General features: G+C 46.7%; 2 protein-coding genes across 2 annotated transcripts; both read right to left on the bottom strand.

Moving 5' to 3' along the window:
- Nucleotides 1-457: 457 nt before the first annotated feature.
- LOC149340243 (uncharacterized) lies at nucleotides 458-16306 on the bottom strand. Its single transcript, XM_089549007.1, has 5 exons — nucleotides 16236-16306; nucleotides 13594-15151; nucleotides 10808-10976; nucleotides 9444-9642; nucleotides 458-2622 (listed from the first exon to the last, which is right to left on the bottom strand). Exons 2-5 carry the CDS (start codon nucleotides 15046-15048, stop codon nucleotides 2427-2429), a joined length of 2019 nt encoding a protein of 672 aa, XP_089405133.1. The 5' UTR covers nucleotides 15049-15151; nucleotides 16236-16306; the 3' UTR covers nucleotides 458-2426.
- Nucleotides 16307-21209: 4903 nt separating this feature from the next.
- Nucleotides 21210-27241, bottom strand: LOC149340242 (gamma-glutamylaminecyclotransferase B-like). The gene is made up of 2 exons (XM_089551079.1): nucleotides 27044-27241; nucleotides 21210-21437 (listed from the first exon to the last, which is right to left on the bottom strand). Exons 1-2 carry the CDS (start codon nucleotides 27239-27241, stop codon nucleotides 21210-21212), a joined length of 426 nt encoding a protein of 141 aa, XP_089407205.1.
- Nucleotides 27242-27837: the final 596 nt, after the last annotated feature.

The following is a 27837-nucleotide window of genomic DNA, read 5'->3' as shown; positions in this document are numbered from 1 at the left end:
CTAAAGCTGCTAAAGAAGTAGGGAACCCAAATTTTTCATAGGACATTTTTGTTCTCCTTCAGAACGGTGCACAAAGTACTGCTAGTACACATCAGCCATCAAATGGGATTGATTCTCTTTCACCCAATAAATAATTCATTTTTTCTCCTGTGTGGTTTCAGTCATAGTTTCAACATCCGGGCTATAGCTATCACATCAGAGCTAGGGTTCAATAAGTCCCGCAAGGAACACAAACAAGAAATGCGATACAAAAGGCTGCTTTGCTGGATTAATTCACTTCAGTTCTAACACCATCCTCCGCAGGATCCAGAATGATACCCTGGCAGCTTTCATGAGTCTCATACCAGCTTTCATGAGCCTCAAGTGACCTCAATCCCAGCTGCGATATGACAGCTACAGTATGACTGTTCAAACCAGAACCAAAACTGTATGAGAGAAAAAATTCAGCGACAAATCATTCGGGGATCCATGTTTACTCATGCCTTGCATGCCATCTGAAAGCAAAAGCACACAATAAAAATTTGCTGTCCTCATTCCTTTCAGTGAGCTGTGCTGTTTCAAAGCAAAAGTCAATGCATGGCAGCCCAGCTGCCTTGACAAACTGGAAGGCAGGGAGGGTTTTGCACGTGCTATTCATTCTAGTGGATGGCAGAGTGCAAAGACAGTGAAAATAGACACAGAAGACAGAACAGGAGCATATGTACCTTGAATTTTGCATGACAAACTGATGAATAAAAGAGAAGCCAATACACAGGCAGTCAGACAGCAGTTGTGCTGCACCAACGTTATTGCAATCTGCTCATACGTGCCTTCAATACGTAAACATATGCCAGTCATATTTGCTGTTGCCTAAACATCCAACTGAAGGAGACCTCAAAGCAATAAAAGTCCACACCTGTTTGCACACGTAAGACAAGACATTTTCCGTTTTCACAATAACCAGAGAGTGCATGAATTATTGGAGCCTCTTCTCAGTTGCCGCCACTCAGTATTCACTACCAGGAAAGGGGGCATGATCCAATACACAAACTACCGTACATTGCCGATTATAAGTCGACCCCCCCCAACTCACGGCCCCCTTTGGGCAAAAAAAAAAGTTAGACTCCGAATTTAGGTCGACGCTCCCGCACCCAGCGGTCCTAGCTCGCCCAAAAAGTTTTTCAGGAGGCCGAGTCATAAAGAAACATTTATTTGTTCACGAGACATCTCGACTCGTCGTCGCTAGTGAGGACACAGTCGTGATCATCATCTTATGAGCCAAATGCTGCCGCTGGTTTGTCGATAACAAGTCGCTATCATATTAAAACAAACCTTTGGTGCATATCTAAATTAAATTCAAGTTTTTTTAAGCAGATCCACTTCCGCCCCGTGTCTGACAACTATTATGGAATTACGAGCGCACGGGGCGTGATATTATCCGTGACTTGGTCGAAATTACTTCTGACCCCGCATATAGGCCGACTAAGACTCCGCATATACGTCGACTCCGATTATAAGTCGACCTCCCAACTTTCGAAGGACATTTGAAAAAAAAAATGTCGACTTATGCGCGGCAATAAACAGTAGCTTGTTTAGATGTGGCACTGTAAGGGACCCTCCCTAACAACTCCAGCAACAACCTCTTTTATCAGAGCAATAAAGATTACTTTCTTTCTCTCTCATCCTGTTTTACTCGATTTTTTTTTTATTGAGCATGTGACTCAGTTCATGCACAAACTGGTTTTTCTTCAAAATAAGAAGGTAGTCCTGAGTCTCAACAGCCATCCTCACATCTTCGCCGTCTGTCCTCATCCGATTAGTGCTGCACTGCCTGCAAGACTGAGCCCCGATGTGTCTCACTAGGTGAAGAATAAATAAATACCAAATATGCCCGTGACTTCTGCCTCCCCACTGCTGTGCCACCTAAGTGCTTACGCTGCTTATGTGCAATGCATGTGTTCACAACTAGTGAGCAGAACAGACAGAGTAAAGCGTGAGGAGCACCTGGATATGTTTGCTGTGCGTTGCGGTACCGAGCAGAGCTCCTTGCATTGCGTGAATGAGTTCAAAGAAAGCAATGTTAAAACGAACGTGCTAGTGAACGAAGACCTCATACGTCTCAAGTGCATTCCTATTCGCCGAAATGTGGAGGCCAGCACAAACTTGAAACACATGAACTGCATCCAAATGTTGGGCCGGTGCAGCCTGTGTTCCCATGATGCTGTTTTAAATACTTGGTGGGTAGCGCAATTTTTACGCTAATACTGTAGCAGACACAGCAAGAATGGCACATGCAGAGCTCATACCGACTGAAGCCAACCTAGATACTGAGCCTGGCGTACCTGGGTAAAGAGGAACATCAGAGAGACAGCAGCGGATATCGCACAGAGGGCAGAAGATAGAAGGAAAACAGGTGGAGTAGAATGAACCTTTCCGGACCAGCCCTATCAACTCGGACTAAAGGGTGGACCATCGTGTTGCTCACTGGACTGGACAGCGGCCAATGGGCTGCCACCACCAAGGGCAGCCGAGTCTGCCAGCTCTTCTGAGTAGTAGTGTGGAGTGTTCAGGTAGGCCTTGAGCCTTGAGGGCAATGGCAGCGCATCCACGAAGTCCCTCCGTATTGTCTTCAGTATGGAGAACCTGGGAGGAAATAACAGCATTGGAAGAAGACTCAAACTCTGACTGATCCATTGTGTGCAACTTGTCAAGTGTGTCTCAGGGCAAACTTTCTATTTCAAAGTACTAATTAAATTGATGAATTTATCCTCGTCCCATAAGGGTCAAATCAGCAGGAATCAACAGCACTGCTTTACTAGTACAATAAATTCCCCAAGAGTAACTTTCCGGGCAACATTAACTGCTCTACATGACTATTACTGTGTCTAAATATTGTACTGAAACTATTATATATATCACCTTACTCAACTACAGCTGGAACTCATTATAACAAGGTCTAAACACCCCCACGATATTTTCGTTGCAACCATTACTGCATTACAGCCGTAGGTGACCTTTGCCACAAATGTTACTTGCCAACAACAGACATTCTGCCATTCAGACTGAGGACAACACAGCTAGCATTTAGTAAGCCACCAATTTGTACTGAGGGAGCTTTCAACATGTGCACCAAGCACCCTGACGAGGTAGTCTATAGGCACATGAAACGAAATGGTCAGCCTCATCAGTGCGCATGTTTGTTTTTTTTTGCAGTGCCTAGCATCACTGCAAAAAAAAACATGCCTTCAGCATCAAGCAAAAGGATCATGAAAAATAATTTCAAAGGTCTAAACCTACTTATGGGCGGACACAACTCAAGAACAAAGTGGATTTTCCCCCACAAAGGATTCCCTTCCAGCCAATGGCGTCGGCCAATTCTCATAAACCTGAGAATCGGCAGGGACATGAGAACTGGTCGACGCCATTCGCTGAAAGGAGGTCCCTTGACGGGGAAAAGCCACTTCATTTTGAGTTGTATCCGACTATATAGCGTTTAGCCTCACTTTCTATCTCTAGGCCCTGAAGTCGATACAGCCTGCTTTTAAAGGGACACTGAGGAGAAATTGAAGTTGGCTTGTATCGACAGAATACCAGCTCCTGATTACAAAAACGCCACTCATACTGACAACAAAGCTCTTGTAACGTAGAAAAGAGCAAGAACCAAAATACAGGTATCGCCGCCACAGGCCAAACTCGCAAGTACAAGCGTGATGAGGTCATAGGACAAAACGGTGTTGCTAGAACGAATGGTTCTAGCAACACCAGGAACCGAGAAGCCATGAATCACTGAGGCGCAGCCAATGCATGCGCAAATCTCCTTGACGTCGCCAGATGGCGCCACGTGCCCGGCAGCTACGCGCGCTCCTGAAGCATCGGGACAAATCAGCGCCTGCTTTCCGGCGGTAGGCGGGCTCCCGGTATTCCGCTAGCGGTAACAAGGTACAAGGTATGCTAAAGGTGTCTATTTGCGAGAACTTCGTTGATGACTTCGAGAACGAGATCCATCGTAACGCTGGCAAAACGCCAGTGCAAATGTAATCGAAGCGACTGTAGCGACGGCCGCAATAGCCGATAGATGCCTTCAATGTGCGGCCAGCGGTAGCTTTCTTTCCGGCTGCTGCTAGGCCGCACTGCTGGGCGCCACAAATCACGGAGTCTGCGCTATGTCATGCGCACATCATGTTTCACGTCTCTTAGTCCTGTGTCGTCATAGGAGAATCCCAAGTTTGAATCAGAGCGGCGGGAAAAACTTTTTCAACTTCGAATCCAAATTTCTTAGAAATAAATGCATCTTTCGCTGCCGGCCAAGTGGCAACAAAGCCATGAAATGCCGAACTATCGGATTTTGCTATAAAAAAAATATTAGTAGAGCTCTCCTCAGTGTCCCTTTAAAGAGGGAGGGCAGCGGCGATTACAGCGCAAGTACCCGCTTTGGTTGTCTGCACCATGTGAAAAACAAGCACGATGGCCTCAACACTTCACTGCATGACAGTAGTGTCTTGTGTTGAGCCAGACCTAAGATTAATGAAAAACCAATTGAAAAGGGCTCTCAACAACTTACAATACAAGAAACCTTGACTTCACTTCCTTCATGCCTTGGGTGACGGCATTATAGTTAGTGATCGTTTCTTTGTTTCATTTTTTTTATTTCACAGAGGTTTTAACATTCCAAAGCGACTCGGGCTATGAGAGACGCCGTATAGTGAAGGGCCCCGGAAATTTCAACCACCTGGGGTTCTTTAACGTGCACCGACATCGCACAGTACAAGGGCCTCTAACATTTCGCCTCCATCAACATGCGACCACTACAGCCACGATCGAACCCGCATCTTTCAAGTCAGTAGCCAGGCGCCATAGCCCCTGGGCCAATTGTTTCTTTGTTGGCAAGGGTTGTAGACAGCATGCTCATAGCTATGTCCTTTGCCAATTGATACTTCACATCATATGCAACTGTTTTGATTACAGCCAGTTTCTGGTCACCGAAAGTTGTCTTGCGCTTTTGTCATTCATCACTGCCGCTAATCTTGGCCTTGCAAAACCAATAAAATGTTCATACTCCCATACACACCAAACAGTCAAACCAAGCAACCATGCCACAAAAACGAAAAGTATACCGCACATGTGTGGCACTTGAGAAGTACAGTGTGTTCTTAGTGGGCACTATTGTGAGACATTCCAGCAGCTAAAAAGACAGGGACGAAGGTAGACGAGACAGGACGAACGCCGGACTTCAACTGAGGTTTATTGCACAAACAGCGATAATATACAAAAGGGGGCGCAAGGAAAAGTAATCCGTGACAAGATTAACCTATAATCAAAAAAAAAAAAATGCAGAAGGCTCCTTTGCCATGCCACTCATGTTTGCCACATCGGCGCACCTACTATTTAACGCCTACCTGGCTGAATCCACCCGTTTGCATTCAGGTAATCTATTTCTTTTTTGCGTAGCGCCACAGAAGGACTGCTGACACAGTTTTCTTTATCATTGAAAATACTAAACACTTTAAAAATTTCTCGGCTCTTTATCATTGAAAATACTAAACGCTTCAAAAATTTCTCGGCTCAAAAGAGCCAGGACGAGCCAGAAATTTTTGAAGCGTTTAGTATTTTCAATGATAAAGAAAACTGTGTCAGCAGTCCTTCTGTGGCGCTACGCAAAAAAGAAATAGATTACCTGAATGCAAACGGGTGGATTCAGCCAGGTAGGCGATAAATAGTAGGTGCGCCGATGTGGCAAACATGAGTGGCAGGGCAAAGGAGCCTTCTGCATTTTTTTTTTTTTTGATGATAGGTTAATCTTGTCACGGATTACTTTTCCTTGCGCCCCCTTTTGTATATTATCGCTGTTTGTGCAATAAACCTCAGTTGAAGTCCGGCGTTCGTCCTGTCTCGTCTACCTTCGTCCCTGTCTTTTTACCCGCTGGAATGTCTCACAATAGTACTACTAACCAACTAGCCCAACTTTCTACGCTCTTAGTGAGCCATGTGCAATGTGGAGTTTGGATATTGGGGGAACTACAATGACCTTGGCAACTAGCAAGGTACAGCACAGTGCAATGAGCTGCGCGTACGACTTTGCATGACATCGCTCAGAAGGCCGCGTGCCCAAATTTTGCAAAAGTGGGTGTGCCAGCATTAAATTTTGTCACAGTGATGCTGAGGAATCATCCAGAGAAATGCACCATGAAGGCCAAGCTAGAGCCAGAGAGGTCATTTCAGTCTGCTGCATCGAACTGCTACAGGAGGGTGGAGCAAAATGGCCACTGGGGGTCGGCTTGGGGTTTGCTATAGTCCTCTGTAGGACAATTTTACTTCATAAAAACAACATATCAATTACATGGAATGTGAGTTTGCAAGAGGACTAGCTGTTCCTTTGTTACATCGATTACTTTATCATAGACCACTTTGTTTCTGCAAGGTTTCCCTGTACTGAGAAATGTTTCCTACCTCTAGCAACTTCTTGGCAGCCGCAATATTTTCTGCATAAATAAATACGCAGTGCAAACTGTACATAGAGAGACATAGCAACAATTCACATTCTAGAATAAAAATGCCAGCTTATATCACCAATCAAGAATGGCACTTGTTCTCAAGCAAAAAGCCTGTGTGCATTATGTCTCACATCTAGAGCGCAGTTCTCACAGTCTACACAGCTGCAGTCGCCAGCAAAACAACTGTTTCAAGTAAGTAAAAGCTTGTTATTTCGAACTTCAAGGAAGCGGAATTTAAAATGTTCAAATTATCCGAAAGTTTGAATTATCGAATGACTCCGAAAAATGTGTCCCGAGCTGCTTGCATCACAGTAAATTACTTTGGTGAAAGACTGTGCAATGGATCCCTAATTTTTAATCTTAAAATGAAAACAGCGAAGCAATGACAGTTTTTCACATTCCTATCATGCTTTATTGTGTGCATACTGTCGGGAGCACCGAAGCAGAACTGCTCTAAAATCATAAGGGCCTCCCGCATTCTTCATGGCGCGACGTGGTGGAGCCGCATCGCTACTACGTCACTCTCATCATAAGCGGCACCATCACGTGTGAGGAGGCTTCACCGCATAAACAGCACAAGACAAACAAGCAGTTTCAGTGCACTGGAAGAACGGAACCACGCAGACGCAAGCGAAGGAAGCCGCACCCAAGCGGCGAGAGAAAAAAATGACGATCAATTTGCATACCTACACCAAATCCAGAATAGCTGCGTTAGCACTGTGAGTTCACTGTTTTGCACTGCTTATCTTGGTTTTGTATTGTTTAAAGTGTTCATGCTTTGTTATTCATGATACTGCTATGTGATTAAAGTGGTATATATCAACAGTATTCTGTGTGTTGTGCGTATCTGCATGACATGGACGACACACAGTAGACACATGATAACAATGTTCATTGCAGCCATTCTGTACATGCATATCAGTCATGGCTTCCATTCTGCCGAAAGTCCGTCATCGTCGGCATTGCCATCAGTGGCAGCGTTGTGAGCGGAAAACCAGATGGCCCACCTACCAACTAGGTCACGTGACCTTGTGATATCATCACAACCTGCCCACCCTGATAGGTACTCGTATTTTGGGGTGCAACCAGATGCAAATTACACATGGCAACCTATACAACATATATACACACACAACTGGACAAGTTGCCCACAACCCGGTCAAGCAGGCTTCAAACAAAGACTGGCGAAATTGGTGAGTGGGGGCTTTAATGCAAGCGCCCAAAAGAAAAATGGGAAAGATAAAACACCAGCAAAACACAAATTAGCATCCGAAATGGTGCTCAGCCGCGTTAGCTTGGCCGGCTGATGCTTGCCGGTTGAGCCACCGTCGCTGCGGGCTGGTGTGAAGCTCAGAAAAGAGAAACAAATTATGCGGTCAGACGACCGTTATCGGAAACAGGGCCGTCAGTTTTTCATCATGTCTGCACTCACGCACCCATCACAGGTGAGCGAGCGGCTCTGCAACTTGAAACTTAGGTTTTAAGTAGGGCTATTTTGGTTATCACTTGCCGTGCACTTCATACCTGGACACGGCCTCCGTTCACGAGCCCATCCGAATTAACCAGTGTGGGGCCCATAATATCCAAATTAGTGATCATCCAATGCCATAAACTTACATGGGTGTCAGCTGTGATCGAGCGGGCAGTTAGAATTATCCGGATTTCTGAATTAGCAAGCTTTCACGTGCAGACTTTGTCAAAAGTTTGGAGCCCAGGGGGTTTGTTTTGGAGCCACACCAAGAGGCTTGTAATGCACCCGCAGTGATCAAAATCTCCTGAAAGTAAGAAGATTTGTGGTCCTGCCCCCTCCAATCGGTAGGCCCCCCATGAATGGCACAGGAGCCTTACTACACGGCTTAGAAGCAAGCCCCCTGGACTCTAAATTTTTGATAAAGATTGTACATATCAAGTTAATGCAGTGCAGGCCAGCAGTTCACCACCATCACCCTGAACATTCTTTTGTAATGCTTTGACATCCACAAAAATAGACTGAATAATTTGCTGCAAAGTGAACCTCAAACTTCAAAATCTACTTGACAGATGCCCTGCCAGTAGCCTCCCCTCTTCCAGGCCAGCCAGAGCCAACACTGTTAGCACCTGAAAATTTCCTAATTACATTTCTCTGCCTTACTAAGCTCTTCCCAACTACTGTTCTCTTTCCTTGGTATCAATTCTGTCGCTCCTAATCAGCCACCGGTTACATTTCTGCATATTGCATGCATTGCCCATGTCAATTTTCTCTTTCCAACTTCAGCTTGAACATCATAGTCTTCAAGATAAGCCCAACTACGTCCACTGCAGCACACAGGCCTCTTGCACTGATCTCTGATCAACTCTATCTTGTGCCAGCAGTGGCCACCCTTTCCTTACAAATACCCTTATCTTATCTGCCCTCCTGACACTGTAATCCCCACTGGCTATCCCTTCACCGCGCTACATGCCACACCAATGTCCATTTCCTCCTCTTGATTTCAGTTTGGATGTTTGTTCCCTAACCCGCTCTGCTCGCTTCCAGCCTTCCAATGTGATTCCTATCGTTTTACAATGTCATTTCGGGCCTTTTCATCAGCCTCAGACTTTCTGCCTCATAGGTGGGTACTGGTAAGACACAAACGTTATATGCTTTCCTCTACAGGGATATTAATAAGATGCTGTTGCTGATCAAATACATTAACACTTCTTCTTGGGCGAGTTGGTGCATATTTGATTTGAAGAAAATAGCGCCAGAGCATGCAAACCACGAAAAGACAAGGACGAGACACAAAGACAAGACCCCATTCTTATTATCCCAGCTTAATTCACTCTCATGCCTTAGCTGCCTACTGAATATCATAAGCTACACTTTCTTTTATGCAGCTATCTCCCAATGCTATGCCCACCATCACTTTCTACCCCGTCTACAAGCAGCATCCCGAAGTTCATCAGAACACACTAGAGAATGAAATCTGCCCAATGCAGCCAGGCCCAACCCACCGGCAGAGGTGCTGCAGTGACTGGACCTGCTTGAAGCGGGACACCGGGTGTAGCAGCTGCACCCGCATGGGGCCCAGCACAGGCCGCCGGTGCAGGAAGAACAGGTAGCGGCCACTGCGCGAGTGCTCCACTGCATTCTCAATGAAGTCCACTATGGTGTTGCTGTGGAACTTCTGCAGGCAGCCAAAGCTGAAGTTGCCTGCAGTGCACACATGGCAAAGAGAACAAGACTCGAGTTGGCGCAATTATAACCACCTACATGCTAGTGTGCTTAAAAACAGGATCGATGCAAGAACAATCCCCCCCAAAAAAGGACAGCAATGGAAAAACAGAGAGAGAAACAATTAACCCTGTGACTGCCAGGATTTTTTACTCACAGCTGCACACACCCTGCCGGGTTTTTTTTGCATGTTAGTTTCCTGGAAATTTTTTGCTAGTAACGCATCAAAATGCTCTGCAGGACATGTAGACATGGTTATTCAGGACAATCTTATAGATATTAGTTGTACTGAATCAAATCTTCCAGCACCAATCTGGCCTGTCGGATTTCCTCTTCATACGCGGATTTTTCGGTGGCAGAAGGACTTCATCGCTGTCATCACTCGACAAGGCGCTTAGGTGGGCTCCTTCCTTGTTCTCATTATCATTGTACTCCGAATTCACAAGCAATTTTGAATTTCTTCGTCCGTAAAAGCGCGGACGAGTGTGGCACATAGCCTCATGGCTGCTGTGCGCAGACCAAAACGAAGTGACTCGGATGTGGAAACATGGGCGCCATCTGTTGTGTAAAATTTACCCTACAAGAACTATGAATTTACGGGGACTCTCCATAGATGGCGCTACATGTTTGCATCGTTTTTTTTTTTTTTTATACGAGTATTATCGGGAGCGGCAGGGGGCGAGTTAGAAAGCCAAAACGAGTTAACTCAGGAGAGGCAGGGGGTGTGCATATGTGGTAGCCCGAGTTATCTCGGGGGTGGCAGTGAAAGGGTTAAGAGAGAAGGCTATTGTGACTTTACTACTAAAGTGCTGCAAAATGTATAAAACCACTGGTAAGGCAAAGTGAATTCTAAATTAGTCCATAAATGCAGTCTTCAAGGATAGAAAGAAAGGCAAGGCTTGCTGTCGTCCTATTATCGTAGGAGGCCTGAACTTTCACTGCATTGGTGGCATCTGAAACTGGACGTGACTTCAAGGCCATAAGAGCACCTCGCTTCCACATTTCAAGAAACAATGCGAGGAATCCAATAAAATATGCTCCAAGGCACAGCGAAAAGCAATCAAATGCAATACACAAGAACCAAGCACACATATGCAGTGCTCAGCACTTGCACACCAGAACACATACACAATAGAACACGCACCTTGGTCATGCTCAATGCGGACATGTCGCACAAAGCCGTTGAGCTTGAAAGTCAAACTGAAGATGTAGTGCTCATCAGAGCTGTCGCGCACCACAAAGGAGCCATCCGGCTCATGTGCCAGCAGCCGCTCAGCAGTCTCTCCACTGATGGGACCCCAATACCAGCCACACTGCACAGCATACGGTCAAAACACTCAGCAACAGCTCTCCAGAAATTTCTCGCAAAAAGTATCAAGTTGATCGTTTCAAGGGGATACTCATTTTTTAGGGCGAGAGGTGTTATTTGCAAGCAAACGCAGCGGACACTGGTATATTCACCTGAGACAACATCTGGAGCTCGGGAAGGGGAGAGGTGTGACAAGGCAAGACTAAGGGAATCAGTTATGGGGTAAGGCACAGTAACTTCGTCACTCTTAGGGCACACCTTAAAGGTGCACTGAAGAGGATTCTGAACATGTCTTTTTGCCGCGGGAACTCGATCCACGCGTTCCTAGCATTCTTAGAAACAGTGACTTATTGCCCTGTGTGGCCGATTTCCCCAATTAAAACGAATTAACGTCCGGCTCCCGCCTTTTTTTTTTTAATTCTGCCTTGTACAGAGGGCGGAGTCAACCAACGCGTGGAGTGCCTTGCTCCGTGGAGGCTTTGCTTTCACTTTATTTTGTTTCTGAGGTTTTCGTGAATAAATAGTTTCATTCGCAGATAATATAGCCGCAAAATAATCCCGAAGAAATAAAAATACGCGCGGACTATTTGCTACTACGGACTACTACGTATTACTCCGCCGATGGCAGAGCGGCAAGCCGCCACGGGACTGGGTGAAAGGCGCTCCACGCGTTGGTAGACTCCGCCCACCGTACGGGGGAGAATTAAAAATAAAAAGGCGGGAGCCGGACGTTAATTCGATTTAATTGCGGAAATCGGCCACACAGGGCAGTAAATCGCAGTTTCTAAGAATGCTCGGAACGTGTAGATCGAGTTCCCGCGGAAAAAAGACAAGTTCAGATTCCTCTTTAGTGCACCTTTAACCGTGTCGCGAGGGAAGGCATGCAGGAGGGAGTGGAAGAAGGAAGAATGAGGCACCATAGAGGAGGGCTCCTAACAATTTTTATCACCTGGGATTCTTTAATGTGTACAGACATTTCTGACCACACACGTGTCTTTTGCAATTAACCTAAATTGAAACAAAACTGCAGTGGCCTGCATTTCTCCCAGCATCATTATGGTCAGGAGGCGAATGCCACCAATGACAGAAGGCCGGAATTTCATCTCGCGACTGAGTGTTCAGCAGCTGAATGTCGTAGACGATGCTGCCATGGTGGTAACAAGCTTGGGCTGCATATATATAATGCTGACACCAAACAAATACCAAACACTTGCAAAAAGTTGTATTTGGTGTTTGGAAAGAACCTTTGTACTATCAACTGTCTAAATTTAAGACTGCACTTCAATGATGTAATGGCTAATAAGCCTACAAGAGCGGTGATAAAATTTCGCACAGTACTGGAGTACATGTCCTGGTTGCGTGATTATATTTAGGCTGTGTGCAGGAGAGTGTGCAGCAAAGCACGTAGTTAAGGAACCAGGAATTTTTTGTCTAAGTTATCAGATGTGCCAACAAAGTAAAATGTGCTCAGTGGTTAAGGCACTCATCTACCAAGTCGGAGTACCCGGGTTCGAACCTGAGCATGGCGGCCGCAATGGAGGTGGAATGCAAAAGGCAAAAAAGCACCCCTGTGCTGTGGGATGTCAGTGCACATTAAAGATCCCCAGGTGGTCGAAATTATCCGGGAGCCCTTCACTATGGCACCTCTTTCTTTCTTTCTTCTTTCACTCCCACCTTCGTCCCTTTTCTTAGGGCATGGTTCAGGTGTCTATTGAGATATGTGAGACAGATAAATAGATATGTGAGACAGATACAAGACACTACAAACTCAAACCAAACTTTACAAGTTTTGAATGAAGAGGAAGTGTTAAGCAGTTGAGTCTCAATTACTGCCAGCCATAGTAACACATCCCATGTGTAGTTAAAATCCCACAAAACCATGCTGTTGCATACTGCCATTGTGTCGGCTTCATATGCTGGTTCAAGCCATTAAACAAACCTTCCAACAAGCTCTCTGTCTCTAGTCCATTAAGCTGCACTTTGCAGTTAGACCTGATTGACGCCAAATCAGCAGTTCTGAGCACCAATCCCAACAGTATCAAATGGAGAGTTGCAGATGATAACACCTTCACTTAAAGTAGCAATTAAATTTACCACGGTACAAAGGTATTACTTGTGTGCCATATGTCATTATAATGAACTAAACCCTAGCACTTGAGATAGTGGCCTTTTAATGTGGTACTGATGCATTCCAATTATCTTTTGAAGGTCCATCATGACCTTTTAATGCAAAATTCAGCAGCTACCTCAGAAAGTAATATCATTTACAAGAAGGTATACAGTTATTATCATGTACTTATTAATGTGATAAGATTAGAGGACCCATTCATGAGAAAAGCCAGCGTCCATCTGTCCATGTCACAAAAAAGCAGGTGCCCCACCTACCACGGTTGCAAGCCACGATGGGCTGGTGGCAATTTTCAAAATTCATTCAAACAAATTCAATACAATTTCCAGTTGCACACCTTGGCACTGCACATCAGCTCATCAGTCGAGAAATAGCCTCCCAAAGAACTATCTTGGCAAAAACGGGCATTACGGGAGCTAGGAAATAACAACCTGGATCTCACAAGTCTCACGTCACAAATCAACCTTAGCCAACTTGTCAAAGGAGCACTCACATCCTTGACTTTCTCTATGCTGGATGCATAATCGAGACTCTTTCGGTCGGAGTCATCCGAAGCGTAGCTGACTGCATCAGCCCCTCCAAAGTGGTCACACAGGGCCACAGCCGCATTCCCTGGGAGCGGAGGCAGTGCTCGTACAGCGTAAGGACTGGTTGCTTTCTCACTGCAGCGAACCGCCTCCTCTGGGTATGGATCAGTCTGGCTGGAATTGTTTCGTACAGAAGGAGGGCCACCAGACGCTCTGCGAAAAACGTTCAGCAGTGCATTGGGCAGCGTGAACGAAAAGCGTCGCTTGGACGATGATGCTTTATCCGCAGATCTCGATGCACTCTGACCCCTGGCACCCAGGCATGAGCCCAGAGAGTAACGCAAAGAAGCCTTTCCAATGGGCCCAGAAGAGTCTTCAACGCCTTCACACGTGCTGTGCATGCCAATCTCTTCTGAACAGCACCGCTCAGCACGCGAGTTCTCTTTTCTCTTCTTGCTTCTGAGGTGTTTCTTTGACTCTACTGTGGTGGAGCGCGACCTCCGACAGTTGCTGCATGTAGCTGCCAGTGCCTTGGCTTCCTTGTTCCGGCATACATCTGTGTCGCCTGATGCTGTCAAGAATGGAACGGGACTGTTGGGACTGCTGTAGGGCATGTGTGGAAGCAGTTCACGGCCCTCATCGCTCGAGCTGAGTACCTGCGACGGAGTACTTCCTGGACGGCTCACGATTTCAGGCCTTTCAAACGAGGCACCCCCAACTGAACATGCCGAGTGGGCAGAATGAACAGAGTGGACGGAGCCCCGTGCAGGGCAAGGTTTCAACGCTTTGGGCTTGAGGACAAGTGTGTAGTTGGAAGGCTCATCATCCAGGGAGCAGTGCGACCTTGATGATCTAGCCGTTGAGCTGTCGGCATGACCTGATGCAGATGCTCGGCAGCTGTCCGTATTGGAAGGCAATGGTGATCTTGCTGCGGCGCCATGCGACTCACAGCAGCAAGCAGCTTCAAGACGGCAGTGCTGAGTGGACATCTGGCAGGAGTCCAGTGACAGACAGGCCATGTACACACTCAGAGGCAGTGTCCCAGTGCCTTCCCTGGGCGGCCACTCTGCAACCACAGATGAAGCTCCACCTCTCGCCATTGCTCCATTTTCCTCGCCTGTAGAAGATGGCCGAGCAGTTGGAACCCTTGCTTCCCACACTCCAACATTCTGGCCCGAAGAGGATGGGTGGAGGTCAACTTGAAAGATGAGAGGATGGTGGCTGGAACGAAGCGGCTGTTCGAGGCCGCTCTCCCGAGCATGGTTGGTGAGGTCATCCCGAGTGGGTGCCTCGCGGGAGTCGAGGCTTCCCGAGGAAGCCTGTTGGTCCATGTCAGGCCGTGAGCTGTGCAGAAGGCATCCAATCAGGGCAGGCCATAGGTGGAGGGACACTCGGCTCTCCTGCTGTTCACAGCAAGGCATCCTTGATGCAGCGACAATGGCCCGCAGGCACAGTGGCCACCACTGACAGTGCTGCCATTGATGGGCTCTCAGTGAAGGCACCTACGCCAGCAAGGACTCCTTTCTAGGAAGAGAAGAAGAGAGAAAGCAATGCAGACAAACAAAGCAGTTTTCAACAGTTCTGAACAGACCACTTTGACAATTCTATGTTTAGTGCATGGTTGCACAGCCTAGTCTTCCAGCATCAAGAGAGCATGGCACAGTGCGCGCATGGCGGAAGTTCAGAGCACATGCGTATTGTGGAACTCATTTCGTGTCGATTCCGAACTAAACAAGTAGCCAGGTACGCTTGGTCGTGACAGGTTAATAGTCAATCAATACACGGCTATAACACTAACACAATGGAAATGAAACAATTTTTTTCTCAGACTCTCTTGAGCATGACTCCACAAAGGCAATGTGCGATAAAAATGGAGCCGTACTCAAGTTACGTAAACGAGAGACGATTTATGTCGTCCCGCTTTTGAAACGGCACAGAACAAAAAGACGGTGCTGAACGGCGTCCTCATCTGTTTAAGAACAGGTGCGCGTCCACCTACAATCTTCAAAGAGAGACCGAAACCAAGAGGGCAAATTCCAATTGAACTTTCTACATTTTAGTCGGACGACGGGAAGTATCATGAAGAAAGTGTAAACCCTTGGCACGGTACTTTCGACATCCCCTGGTCAAGTTTTGCCCAGTACAAAAAGTAAAGTGCAGACTAATGTATTCTGAAATTCAAAGCTGTACTGTCAACTCCGAAAACAGCAAAACAGCCATAGATTCCCCCATGAATGGGAAGAAAACGAGTCACAAAGCAAAAAAGCGGAAAAGGACGACATCAGCCAAGTTTTTACCACAGGTAAACAAACAAAAATAGAAAGAAAATCGCAGTTTTTTTTAAAGCGCAGCAAAGCTTACCTAGCTACTAAAGCATTATTTCACGGTGTGAATGACCAGTTTCCAAACAACAAAACGCGCAGATGCGCTCGGCTTCAACAAGGAAGTGCAACGCTCGAGTTTACAAACAAGTGAAAACGAATTACGACACTGAAGGAATGCAATTAAGAACTGCACATGGCTACATCTGCCGAGAAGGGACATGACACTTAGGAGCAGTTAAGTCGCATGGAAATTATATGAGGTGGAATGATAGAGACAGACTGACCTGATTACTGCTATTATTCGACGTCGCAACGAAGACGAGGAAATTTACTAGCCCCACAAGAGGCAGCCATTATGAGGTGAGCCCAGTGTTGCTTGCCTGTCTCGTATTTGCGCTGAGCGCGGAGGGCGAACGCCCGTTTGCTGTAAACAGCGCCAAATTTGAATCTGGTGGAAGCATGACTTGCAAGTTGTCTCATTTTATCTTCTCAGTGCTCACATATAGTGACCATGGGTTAAACTTTAATGATACTGCCATTTCAGCCTTCCCCGCGCGCCTCTCTGTCGTCTTCATCCTCGGTTTTAGCCTTTCTTTTTTTTTTTTCATTTTTACAGGGAAAGTGCTAGTGGCTCACTTGTAGTACTTGTGGCGTGAGACAACGTTCTTAGAAAAATCTGGAATGCTGGGCTTGGGCGGTGTCGTTGTGTGCGTATCACATCACGTGAGCACGACGTTACCTTCACGCGACTGGTCACGTGACTTCACGTGACAGTGACATCACCGGCAGCAAGGAGCCTTTCGAGCTTGCTCTGCACAGGTGTTCGTGGAGTGACTCTATCCTTTGGATCGCAAATAGCAAATCGCAAACAGCTGCCAAACGGTTCTGAAAGTGTCTATAAAATGTATGTGTTATGTGGAGTAAAGGCCATTGAGAGTTCATACATCGTACAAGTCCTCAAAAACGAGCCGATAATTTACAAACAATTTTTATTCTAGGGTTTCGATGCCACGTCCAGTGCTGGTTACTCGCGCGAATCCTGACTTGCAACGCCATATGGCTAGCGTGGCGTCAGTCATGAGGGGTTGTCAAGAGAAGGAGGTACCAGCATGGTTCGAGGCATAGAGTTTCTCAGTATTACCATTACCTAGAGTGAAAACAGATGGCGCTGCTATCTTGGATGACCGGGACAATGAGAATTCGCATTTGATTTGTCTATTGTTGGGGCATGAAACATAATTCGGCCATAACAATACGACTGTTATCGCGGTAAACCTTCAAGAAATGCTGTGAAAGTTTGCGTACCAGCCTAACCCTTGCGTTAGTTGTTTTAAAGTAAAAAACGCACTATTAAAAAATTTCATCTGCGCGCAGAGGAAAATGCTGCGACGCGGCTGGTGATTTAGGAGCAGAATCTGAAGTATAGGGAGACATAGGCCTAGCAAGGCGGGAAAATAGAATGTTTATTGGGTCCCACTGCGGCCTTATATGGTCGCGTAGAAGAAGACGAGATAGCGTGCTCGTTACCTGCGCACTCGTGCCGGCGATACAGCGGAATCGACGTCTTTCGCCCAATACTAGCCAAGCCAAATAAGAAACCTCGTCTTCCCGGCGTTCCCGCAATGATTGAAAGGCTCTAAGAAACTCGCATAGACGGTGGCGCCAGCTATCCCTCTCGGTAATATTGAGAAACTCTATGGGCGGCTCCAGCTTTCCCTCTAAGTAATATCAACGTCCTTCAGTACTTGTAATATTGAGATACTGAGAATCTCTATGGTACGTAAGGGGGGGGGGGGGGGGGGGAATGCTGTTCAGATACGGTGGCTCATCTTTCTCCTCTAAACTGAGGGAAAATGATGTCATGTGGCAGACCTTTGCAAGCGAATCTCTTGTATCCTTTCCTCTTTCTCTCGCTAGGGGTGCCAACTACACTATAATGCCAACACCGCCTAGATCCACTAGACCACCAGGACACGGCTTCGGTCGAAAACCCATTATAGGACATCACGTTGGACGTCCTTGTCTTTTAAAAATGGTCACATGAGATTCAAAATGGTCACATGACTCTCCCTCCTGAGTTTTATTTCCTTCATGCTTGCAGCATTGTCTTTTGAATCGCCCTAAATCACAATTAACGCTCCAGCATTGGGACGTAACACTGTAGGTGAAAACCGCTCTGACTGTTGCCCGTGCGACGCATTATGCCGTGTTGTAAAGACACCACTCTTGTCTCAATGGTATACCGCTCAACGGTACCGCTGTGGTGACGGTCCCAGCACTGAAATTCCGTTTCTATTGCTCTAGGTTATTAGATTTTACCATGATATATACTTTTCGAGCTGATATGCCGAAGTCTTCTGTATGTCCAAGACGTGTCCTCTTGTCAAAACGTTGGCTAAGCACCCTAAGGCTCCCCCCTCCCTTGTTTACTTTGTTTCTACTGCCAGGAAACCCATCTACCTGCTCTTTCTATACCATGGACTTCAACCAGAACAACAGCTGTTCAAGAAACCGCATGCGACCTAGAAATGATGCGAGTTTGTTTTGGGGAGAAAGAGAGAAGTAACTCTTACTGTTAATCCTCGACGTGGTTGGGTACTAGAGGACACTACTGGCTTTCGCTGCAGCACAGGCCTTGTCCACTATCCATGTCTGGACGGTGGCGCCCGAACTGAGCAGTATATTCTCCCACGGCTTGAGTCTTGTTGTAGACTGTGAATTGTCTTGCCATCGCCAAATCATGTGATATTCGTTAGCTTTCTTCCACATGTGTTGCAAGTGTCTATTTGTTCATTTATTTATTTATTTATTTATTTGAATGAGACGTATAGCGTCGTTCCATCATACAACTTGCCCCCATTCTTCCTTGAAATGGCTGCCTGATTAGTATTCTTCGCAGATGTTTTCTCACTGAAAGTGTTTAAAAAAAGGAGGATAAGGAGCTACTGTTACCAAAATTTAAGAAGCTTACAAAAAATACTTAGTAAAGACACTTTCAAACCTCTTAATTCACTCTACACTGTTGTTGTAATTAAACAGCACGGGAAACACTACAATATGTATGACTTTGGCAGAGTCCACTGCGCACCTTGGTAATTGAAAAGCTCGCTGTGTATCTGAGATCAGTGATAATGCATCAAAACAGGAGTAAAAAACACTTTGTATTTTGAGTGATGTTGATTTCTATTCCACACTCTTAACCCGCAGTTTAACGACGTTTACACTAAGGTTCACACGCTGCAGATCTCAAAAATTAAGCTTTTCATCCGTCCTCCATTCGTGCGCAAGTCAGTACGAAAACAGCACGTAGTACTTGCCCATGCAAGCCGAAATGTGAACTTGTGGCCCCTTCATTGACAATAACAACAAAAAGAAAGGCGCTGGGAAACGTTATGTCGCAAGCATGCATGCCAGCTAATCTCACGAAACGACGGGAGATTTCAATGATGTGCATTGACAAGAATTCGGCACCTGGCGGCAGCGGGTCTTTCGCCCGACAATAGTGCTTCATACACCGCTTGGACACAAGGACCTCATCATCGTTCACTGCTCGATTTCATTAGATCAGCGAACCTTTACTCACTTATTTAGGCATTCTCATCTATCATTACATACAGTTTTATGCCCCTAGGCAATCAACAACGCATTAAAAGAAAGAAACTGTATGCTATCGCATTTTGTGGTGGGTCAAGTGCTCAGCGTCTTGGAATTTTTTTTTTTTTTTACAGCGCGGGGCTGTTCTTCAAGGCCGAAGTAAGCGAAATAATTCATTTAATTACAAAGTTTTGCCTTCGAGAATAGCCTTATTTCAGAATCCCGGCGTTAGCTGCGATGTCCAGCTCACGGCGGACCAGCTGATGGCTGCCCAAGCGAAGGGAAATGTAGTATTCACGCCAGGCTCTATAGTAAGGTGGTGGATGGGCCTGTGGAAGCACCCGCGCACTTCCAAACAAGGTATAGTACACATCAAGCCCGGCGACAACTACGTAACCACCGGATGCAAGACCGGAGTACGTTAATGAGTTAGCCTAAAAACAGCACAGGACGGTCTCGTAAAATTGTTATAGTAAGCTCTCATCGCCTCCTTTTCCTTTTCCGTCAGTAACGACCCCGTCATATGAAATGTCTTTGGCCGTTATTGGAAGAAGACGAGGCAAGAATTCCAAAAGCCTCAAAGAATTGTATGTGCGAGTGGGTAGCGGCAAAGCTAAATAATCAAGTCTTCGAAGCGAGGCTTAGCGAGACAAAGCAAGGACAAGAGAGGGACAAAGGACGAGCATTAACTTACAGCGTAAGTTAGCTAACGTCCTTTGTCCTTCTCTTGTCCTCGTTTTGTTTCTCTAAGCCTTCCTTCAAAAATCAAGCCTTACCAACAACCCTAAGCTTCTATTCTGCTAAATGATCAAGTTTGGCGTTGTTACAGAAGCATGTGGACCCACGGTCATATTGTTATTATCGTTATTTTATCATTGATACTTGACTTGACAACAGTGATACAGGCACAGTAAAACAGAGCACCACTATTGCACTCACAAGGCAACGTACGAGCGGACCACACGCCAGGTATAAGGCATACCATCTGCCGCAAAAGTTTCCCCTCAAAACACCAGTTACGTAGTGAGCGCGTGGTGGCACGACAACTCAGTGACCGCTGCGATTCGCTGCTTTTGCTGTCGCAGGTGCGAACAAAAATATCGCAGTCTATTTGAAGCGTGTGACTACAGTTCAGCCACGAGCGCGTCGACCTTCACAACAGGTTGCGTTCGGAAATGACTGTACAGGTCTACGTTGCACAAATTGCTATTTATGGACTATGCGTACCATAATGTGTTCTCCGACGGCATATACGCGAGGTGTGTGTTTTTATGGTCGCTGCGTCTATTGCGAAAACTGAATAAAAATATCTAGTGGCAATGTCCTGTCTGTGGTACTTAACTCTCCATCGATAACCAGGCTAGAGTGTACTATACACTCTAACCAGGCTTTGAATCTGCACTGTACACGCCTCTGCTTTCGAGAGTATGAATGAGTGCGTGCACCCAAAAAGATACACTCTATACATAAAGGTGTAAAACAGGAGTAAACTTGTCTTCTAGCACACTCCCTGTTATAAAAGAGTGTGCGCTAGAGGACAGCCTGCTGCTGCCTTTATTTTACTCCCATATAGGTGTATTTATGTTTAGAGTGTAATATTACCAACAGCTTCCGAACAACAGGCCTACCTTTCTTAACCGTGCACTCATTCACACGAGTGGTCTTCACTGGGAAGTAAAGTTAGATATGAGGGGTTCCTCCAGCAGGTCTTCAGAGTAGTGCGTCACGAAGTAGTTCCACGCTTTCAGCACCGTCGGCTCCTCCTGTTCGCTGCCTTCCTTCAGCAGGCGGACCTCTATTTCATCTCGGTGGTAGTAATTGGGAGCCGACTCTAAACTGTCCAACGCAGCCAGCATCTGGTCGTCGACCAGGTACACATCTCCATAGACTTGCTGGAATAGGAACAGAAGAAGGAGAGCACTGTTTTACTAACAGGTCATCTATCATTACCAGGAATGCGGGACGGCGCCCAGACAGTGCCGCTAAGAATAGCGGTCTATCACGTTCTGTTCTGCAGCCACTCGGTCACTCTCTTTGTTTCTTCCCAGTCGAAAAAAAAAAAGAAAACGACGGAACCGTGTCAAAAATACGACGAAATGTTTTGTAGTTTTGTCGTAACGGCAGAATTTTCTGCTGTTTTGCATTTTTCGGTAGCACTGTGGTTTTTTCTTTCGCACTTTTCTGTAGCGTGTAGCTCTGTAGTGCTTTTCTGTAGTAACTTCACAGAATTACGCCACGTTGTGGCAGCAAATGGAGCTGGAAGTTCTTGTTCCGAATACTTTGTAATGATTGTTCGCGCAAACAAATGCACCCCATTGGTTGGCGAACAGTGAATAAGGATGATTTGACACACGTGCACATGAACAACCATTCACTCTCGTAAATTTCCAGCTGACGGTCATTACTGTCGTGTTGACTTCTGTCATTAGTTTCCTAAGTAATTATTTGTTCGTTCAGCACTAAGGCCTCTTTCAAGGGCCATGATAAGGTTGCATGATGGCCCCACGGCTTAATCCGTACGAATTGCAAGCATTTCGTTAAGTGTGAGCTATGAAACCGATCGTGTCTCTTGAGGGACAGTGGGGACAAATTGAAGTTGACCTGTATCGGTAGATAACCGCGTTCTATTTATAAATGCGGTAGGAAAATTAAATACAGGTGCGGCCGCCACTTGCAATTTTCACAGTCAAACTGTGGAGACTTGAAGAGAAATGTTTTTAACGCTGTTCTCAGAGACTGGGCTAAACCTCCGTTCACTTCCAAACGGTGATCACGGAGTCATTTTCGGTTTGACGTGACGAGTTTGAATAGAGTGGTGCGAAAAAAGAGCAATTCTAATGCGATAGCGTTTAGGTTGTGGCCTCGCAAAACAACTTCCGGCTTCCCTGTCACGAAATTACGTGATTGGTCGAGAGGGGTCACGTGAAGTCATCGCAACCTGTCCAGCGTGACAGGTGGCAGTTAATTAATGATTAGTCGAGAGCGGGTGCGTGACCTTGCAACGTCATCACAACCTAGCGGTCATGGCACGTGGCGACCTGCTTACCGCGTTGCGAGCTGCCTGAACACTCTCCTCACCCAAGTAATGGTGTGCGACTTCCAATGACGTGACGCAGCTCACTCGCCAGAGATCAGTGCAGACACAGAACACAATGTGCACTCATGTAACACTGCCATTGCCTCCCCTTATTTCCCTTACCCTCCCCCTTCTTCCTGCAGTGCTTGGCTTCCCACGGGCTTGGCAGATGACCAACGGACACATTAGCGGAGTAAACGCTCTTTTTCGCTGGGCCTCAGTGCTGGCTTTGAATATAGTTTTTTCCTCCTCCGTGGCAGGTGGCAGTGAAATCAGCTCCAATAAATTTAATGCAGTAGAGAACTGCCCACCCTGGGCACCTTTGGCAAGTTTAGGTGGTCGAGTCAGATTGTATCTTTTTTCTTTATTGTACAGGAAAACCACGTCAGCTTGGCCTCCGTACTAACGTGACGCGGCATGCTCCTTAAGTTGATGATGATGGTGGTGATGTCCTCAGAGTTAATGACACATACCCACGACGGGGGATTGGCCAGGGTGCATAGCGGGCACAAATTACTGATTACAATGCAGATACTGTGTGCTTCATTGTCTTTAGAAGATTCTTTCCTGGTGAGCCGTGTAGAAATACACTTGTTGAACGACTGTTTAAATGTGAAGGAAACACCAACTGATCAATATTTGTTACGAGAGCCAGGTGTAAGTGAAATGGCCTTGCCTTTTCTGTATAACCACGCGTAGAAAATCACTGATAAAAAAATAATTTTAGTACGGCACTTGAAACCGCGTGAAAGCGACGTTCTGCGCCGGTACTTTGGTATGGTATGGTATGGTATGGTATGGTATGGTATGGTATGGTATGGTATGGTATGGTATGGTATGGTATGGTATGGTATGGTATGGTATGGTATGGTATGGTATGGTATGGTATGGTATGGTATGGTACGGCATGTGGGGCCTAACGCCTTAAAGCTGTCCACTAGAAAGACCGCAGTGGAAGGCTCTGCACTACTTCCGACCACGTAGGGTTCTTTAACCTGCACTGACAACGCATAACCCATGTGTGGGCATGCATTTCGCCGCCATAGAAATGCGGCCTCCGCAGCAGAATTCGAACCCGCAACCTTGGGATTAGAAGCTGAACGACATAGTCACTAAGCCAAGGTGGCGTATAAAGGAAAAATTCAGTCAGAGTTTTTAAGAAGACGTCCAACAGAAGGAGTGGCCTCACGGAGGCTAGTAGACTCAGACTCTTACAAGCTTTTGTCACGAGCAGAATCTGCTACGCGACTCCATTCCTAAATATCAACAAGAGCGAAGAACGGGAAATAAACACCATAATTAAGAGATGCACAAAGTGCGCTCTAGGGCTCCCCATAACTACTACTAACGACATTCTAGAGAAAATGGGGTTGCATAATGAGTGGAAAGAGCTGGCTGAGGCGGCCAGGATATCCCAGAGAGAGTGACTCGCATGAACGATGGCAGTTAGACAAATCCTCGACTGGGTAAACCTACTAGCGCCAAGGGAAGGCGAAAGTGTCAGGGAAAGCATAGATCCAGAAATCAGAAAGCATCTATACGTCTCGCCCATACCGAAGAACATGCACCCCGTACACGACGAGGGGAGGAGGAAAAGCAGAGCTAAGCACCTCGCTAACAATTTGGACAAACTCCCGCCTTGATCGGTCGCCTACACCGATGCAGCGATCGGGAAAGAAGGCGACGTAACCTCAGTCGCCCTATTAGACGCCGGGATCACCATAGGAATCGAAAGAAACCGAGATCTACCGCCGGTAGAGGCGGAGGAGATTGCAATAGTCATTGCCATCGCACGACCAGGCGTGAAACACGTCGTCAGCGATAGCAAAGCGGCGGTTAGGAATTTTAGCAAGGGTAGAGTCAGCAATCGTGATGCCAAAATTCTGAACGAGTCGTCTCTCGCCGAAATCGTGACTATAATCTGGACCCCAGCACACGCCGGTCTCGCCGGCAACGAGGCTGCCCACATGCTCGCCCGCTCCTCATTACCTCGGGGTGCTGCGGATGCCTCCACAACATGATCTAAAAGCAAAGAAAGTATTGGTACGTTTAGGGATGTAACCGAAAATCTAAAGAAAGAACGGAGGATATATCCGCCACCGGATAGATCCCTGAGTAAAAAGGAGTCGTACGACTGGAGAAGACTCCAAGCTCGAAATTTCTTCTCGCCCCTGTGGAGGAGTTGGACGGGTGCCAGAGGGCGGAAGAGGGAAGGCGCAGAAACCGAAATTTGTAAATTTTGCGGCCACGTGGCAACATTAGATCACATAATTTGGAGATGCGTTCGTGCCCCAGGGCACAAATCGATTAAAACTATCGATGAATGGGAGACCACGCTGAGAAGCTCCGACGAAAAAACTCAGCGCTTCGCCGTCCGCCTGGCTAGCCTGGCGGCCGAGGCTGAAGACCTCTTCTCCTAGACGGGATCGGATGTCCTCCGGCCGCGGTGCGACAGACTGCCTCCCCGGACGCCTGCGTGCGGACCCGGAGGTGGCTGCCGTGCCATATCCGGCGGAAATAAATGTTCTTCCTCCTCCTCCTCAGGGGGCACTTTGGCTCCCTAATGTGCTACAAGGCGAAAGCGTTTCGTGGCGTAGTTTTTTATTTTTTATTTTTCATGCATTTCTTCATTTTATTTTTTAATTTTTGGTTATTTACTAATTTTTATTTTTCTCATTTGCTTTTTTTCACATTTTGGTTAAATGAAACCCATGCATTCACTAGAAGCGCCTTTGTTCATGCTCAAACCCTGAGCCTTCGTGGCGGAGTGGTAGCGTCTCCACTTCAAATGCCAAAGGCCCTGGTTCGATTCCCAGCCTCGACACAGTTTTGAAGCGAAAAGCTTCACTAGGCTAAACACCGGGTCTGGCGTATGCTCCGTGGTCAGAATCAACCACAGCTGCGCGTGCGCAGAACCGAGTGACGTCACAGAAGAGGCGCAGGTGGTGGCCGCCGCCGCAACCGCCGCCGCGACTCCGCCGCCTGACCTTTCGGCGCAGCCGCGCGCTACTGCTCATGTGCGCCGCCTCCTCACCGCCGCTACTACTGCGCGCTCGCCTCCTCGTAACCGTTTGACCTTTCGTTGCAGCCGCGTGTTTACCACAGTTACTACGCATGCGGAAAGAGGGCTATATAACGCGCTTGCCTACACCGTTATCGTGGTGCTCCCAGTACATTGTGCGCGAACTGCGACAGCCATGACGTCAAACAAAGCATAACTGTAGCTTTTCGCCTGTATATCAAGGCTTAACCAGAGCTAAGCCACTGCCAATTTTTCTTTTAAGTAGTGACGCCGAAACGCGGAAACACTTGCTAACATTCCTTGGCCACGACAGTATCAGGCATTAAAGGCTTTCGCCTTAAAAATTTCGCTCTGGGTGCATCAAACAGCGCGATCGCGTATCTTCGCACCTAACTCAGTTATTAAATGCATCGCGGTTTTTCCTTCAGATAAGTAGTACTCGCTGTAAATAAGTGTTTACGCCTCTTCTCACGTGAAAGAATTTTGGGTCGCGTTTCGATGAAGGCGAAACGCAAGAGGCGCCCGTGTGCTGCGCGATGTCAGTGCACGTTAAATATTCCTGGGCGTTCGAAGTCATTCCCGAGTCCTCCACTTCGGCACCTCTTTCTTCTTTCACTTCCACGTTCCTTCCTTTCCTTACTGCGCGGTTAGGTTGTCCACCGAAACGTGAGACAGCTACTGCTACTTTCTATTTCAATTTTGGGTGTCTGTCAGATGGTGTCTCACATCTCGGCTAAATTGAAATTGAAAATTGGTCTTTGCGGAAAGGAAATGGCACCGTAACTGCCTCGGCGGACACCCAAACCGCCCTTTAGACCAATACAGTTATAACAACAACAACGCGTAAGCGCCGCGGAGGCTCAGCAGGTGATGCTGAGAAAAATCTTGCCGGCTTGCTTCCCATCTGTATTTAGGTGGAGGGGAGACGCGAAACGACAGTGCCCTGGCATTTCGGGGCAGACACAGAGAACACAGGTATTCGAACTTAATGCGAAGCCCTTCACTATGTTGTTCCTTACACAGCCCAGATGCAGCTTTGGCACGTGAAAGCCCATTATGGTTATTTACAGTCAGTGAAATGTAAGTGCACGTTGAAGAAACCCAGGTGATCGAAATTTCCTGAGCCCTCAATACGGCGTGCCTCATATCCTGAGTCGCTTTGGGACGTCAAACCCCCATAAACCAACAGACCAACCTATTTATGGTCGCGTCATTGACATGCATAGTGAAAAAAACCCAACTTTCCCAACTTTCTGCTCTCCTAAGCGTCATTGACAACTAAAGAGATGAGAACAGGTACCACTGCAGGATGCTGCATACAAGAAAAGCGGCCCAAGAAGCAAGCCCCGGCACTACACAGTTGTTAGAACACTGAAATACAAGGTGCGAGTGCCACTCACCTTACCCTTCCCTTTCTCATGGATCATGTACGGTATGCCATCTTTCGATGAAACGACAAGAGGCCATCTGTTGACGGTAATGGCTGGGCCGACGAGCGTTGCGTCCCCGTTTTCGGGTTCCTTCAGGACGTAGCTGTGCGATTTGCCGGGCTTCAGCGTGCCGTACACAAAGATGTAGTGCGTAGGTTCGCCGCTCATGACTGCGAGAAAGCGTTGGTCTTTGCTGTTGAAGTATATATGTCCGTAAAATTTAATCACGATGCATAACATGGCACAAGGCGTCTGCAGTTGCGCACGACTGCCGCTTTCATCAGGCAAAAGAGGGATAAAATTTGCAGACAGTTCACTGCAGTGACCGTATACGAGTGTTGTGTGTGTATACTAGTGCCAATAATTTCTGAGCCCTGATACAGTAAAAGATACAGTAAGTGCATGACGCTTGTTTCGCTGTATTCAAACTTTCATTCATAGGATTGGATTTAGACCCACGATATTTCATTTATTTAGGGACGACATTGCTGGTGGCGTCAGATTGCTGGGGATTTCAATAGCAATTAAATTTTTTCCTGCATGAGCGACAAACCAAGTGCAGGATAAGCTGCTCGGCCGTGAATTTTAAAATGAAGAGTCCTCAATCAGCTCAAAAATTCAGGGGTACTTTGACTGTCTAAAGTGGGTAGAGGCGGAAGCGTTTTCCGCACCACCTTCGCTGTTTCTGTGGCACTGGTGGCGTCACATGTAATTGAGTACTAATTACCAAGTGATGACAAATCACTAATTAATGGTTAATTACT

Source organism: Amblyomma mixtum, chromosome 6 (assembly GCF_055824585.1).
Source record: "Amblyomma mixtum isolate Tamu chromosome 6, ASM5582458v1, whole genome shotgun sequence".
NCBI lineage: Eukaryota > Metazoa > Arthropoda > Arachnida > Ixodida > Ixodidae > Amblyomma > Amblyomma mixtum.
The sequence above is the reverse complement of the archived record's forward strand: the minus strand, read 5'-3'. Positions and strand labels throughout refer to the sequence as shown.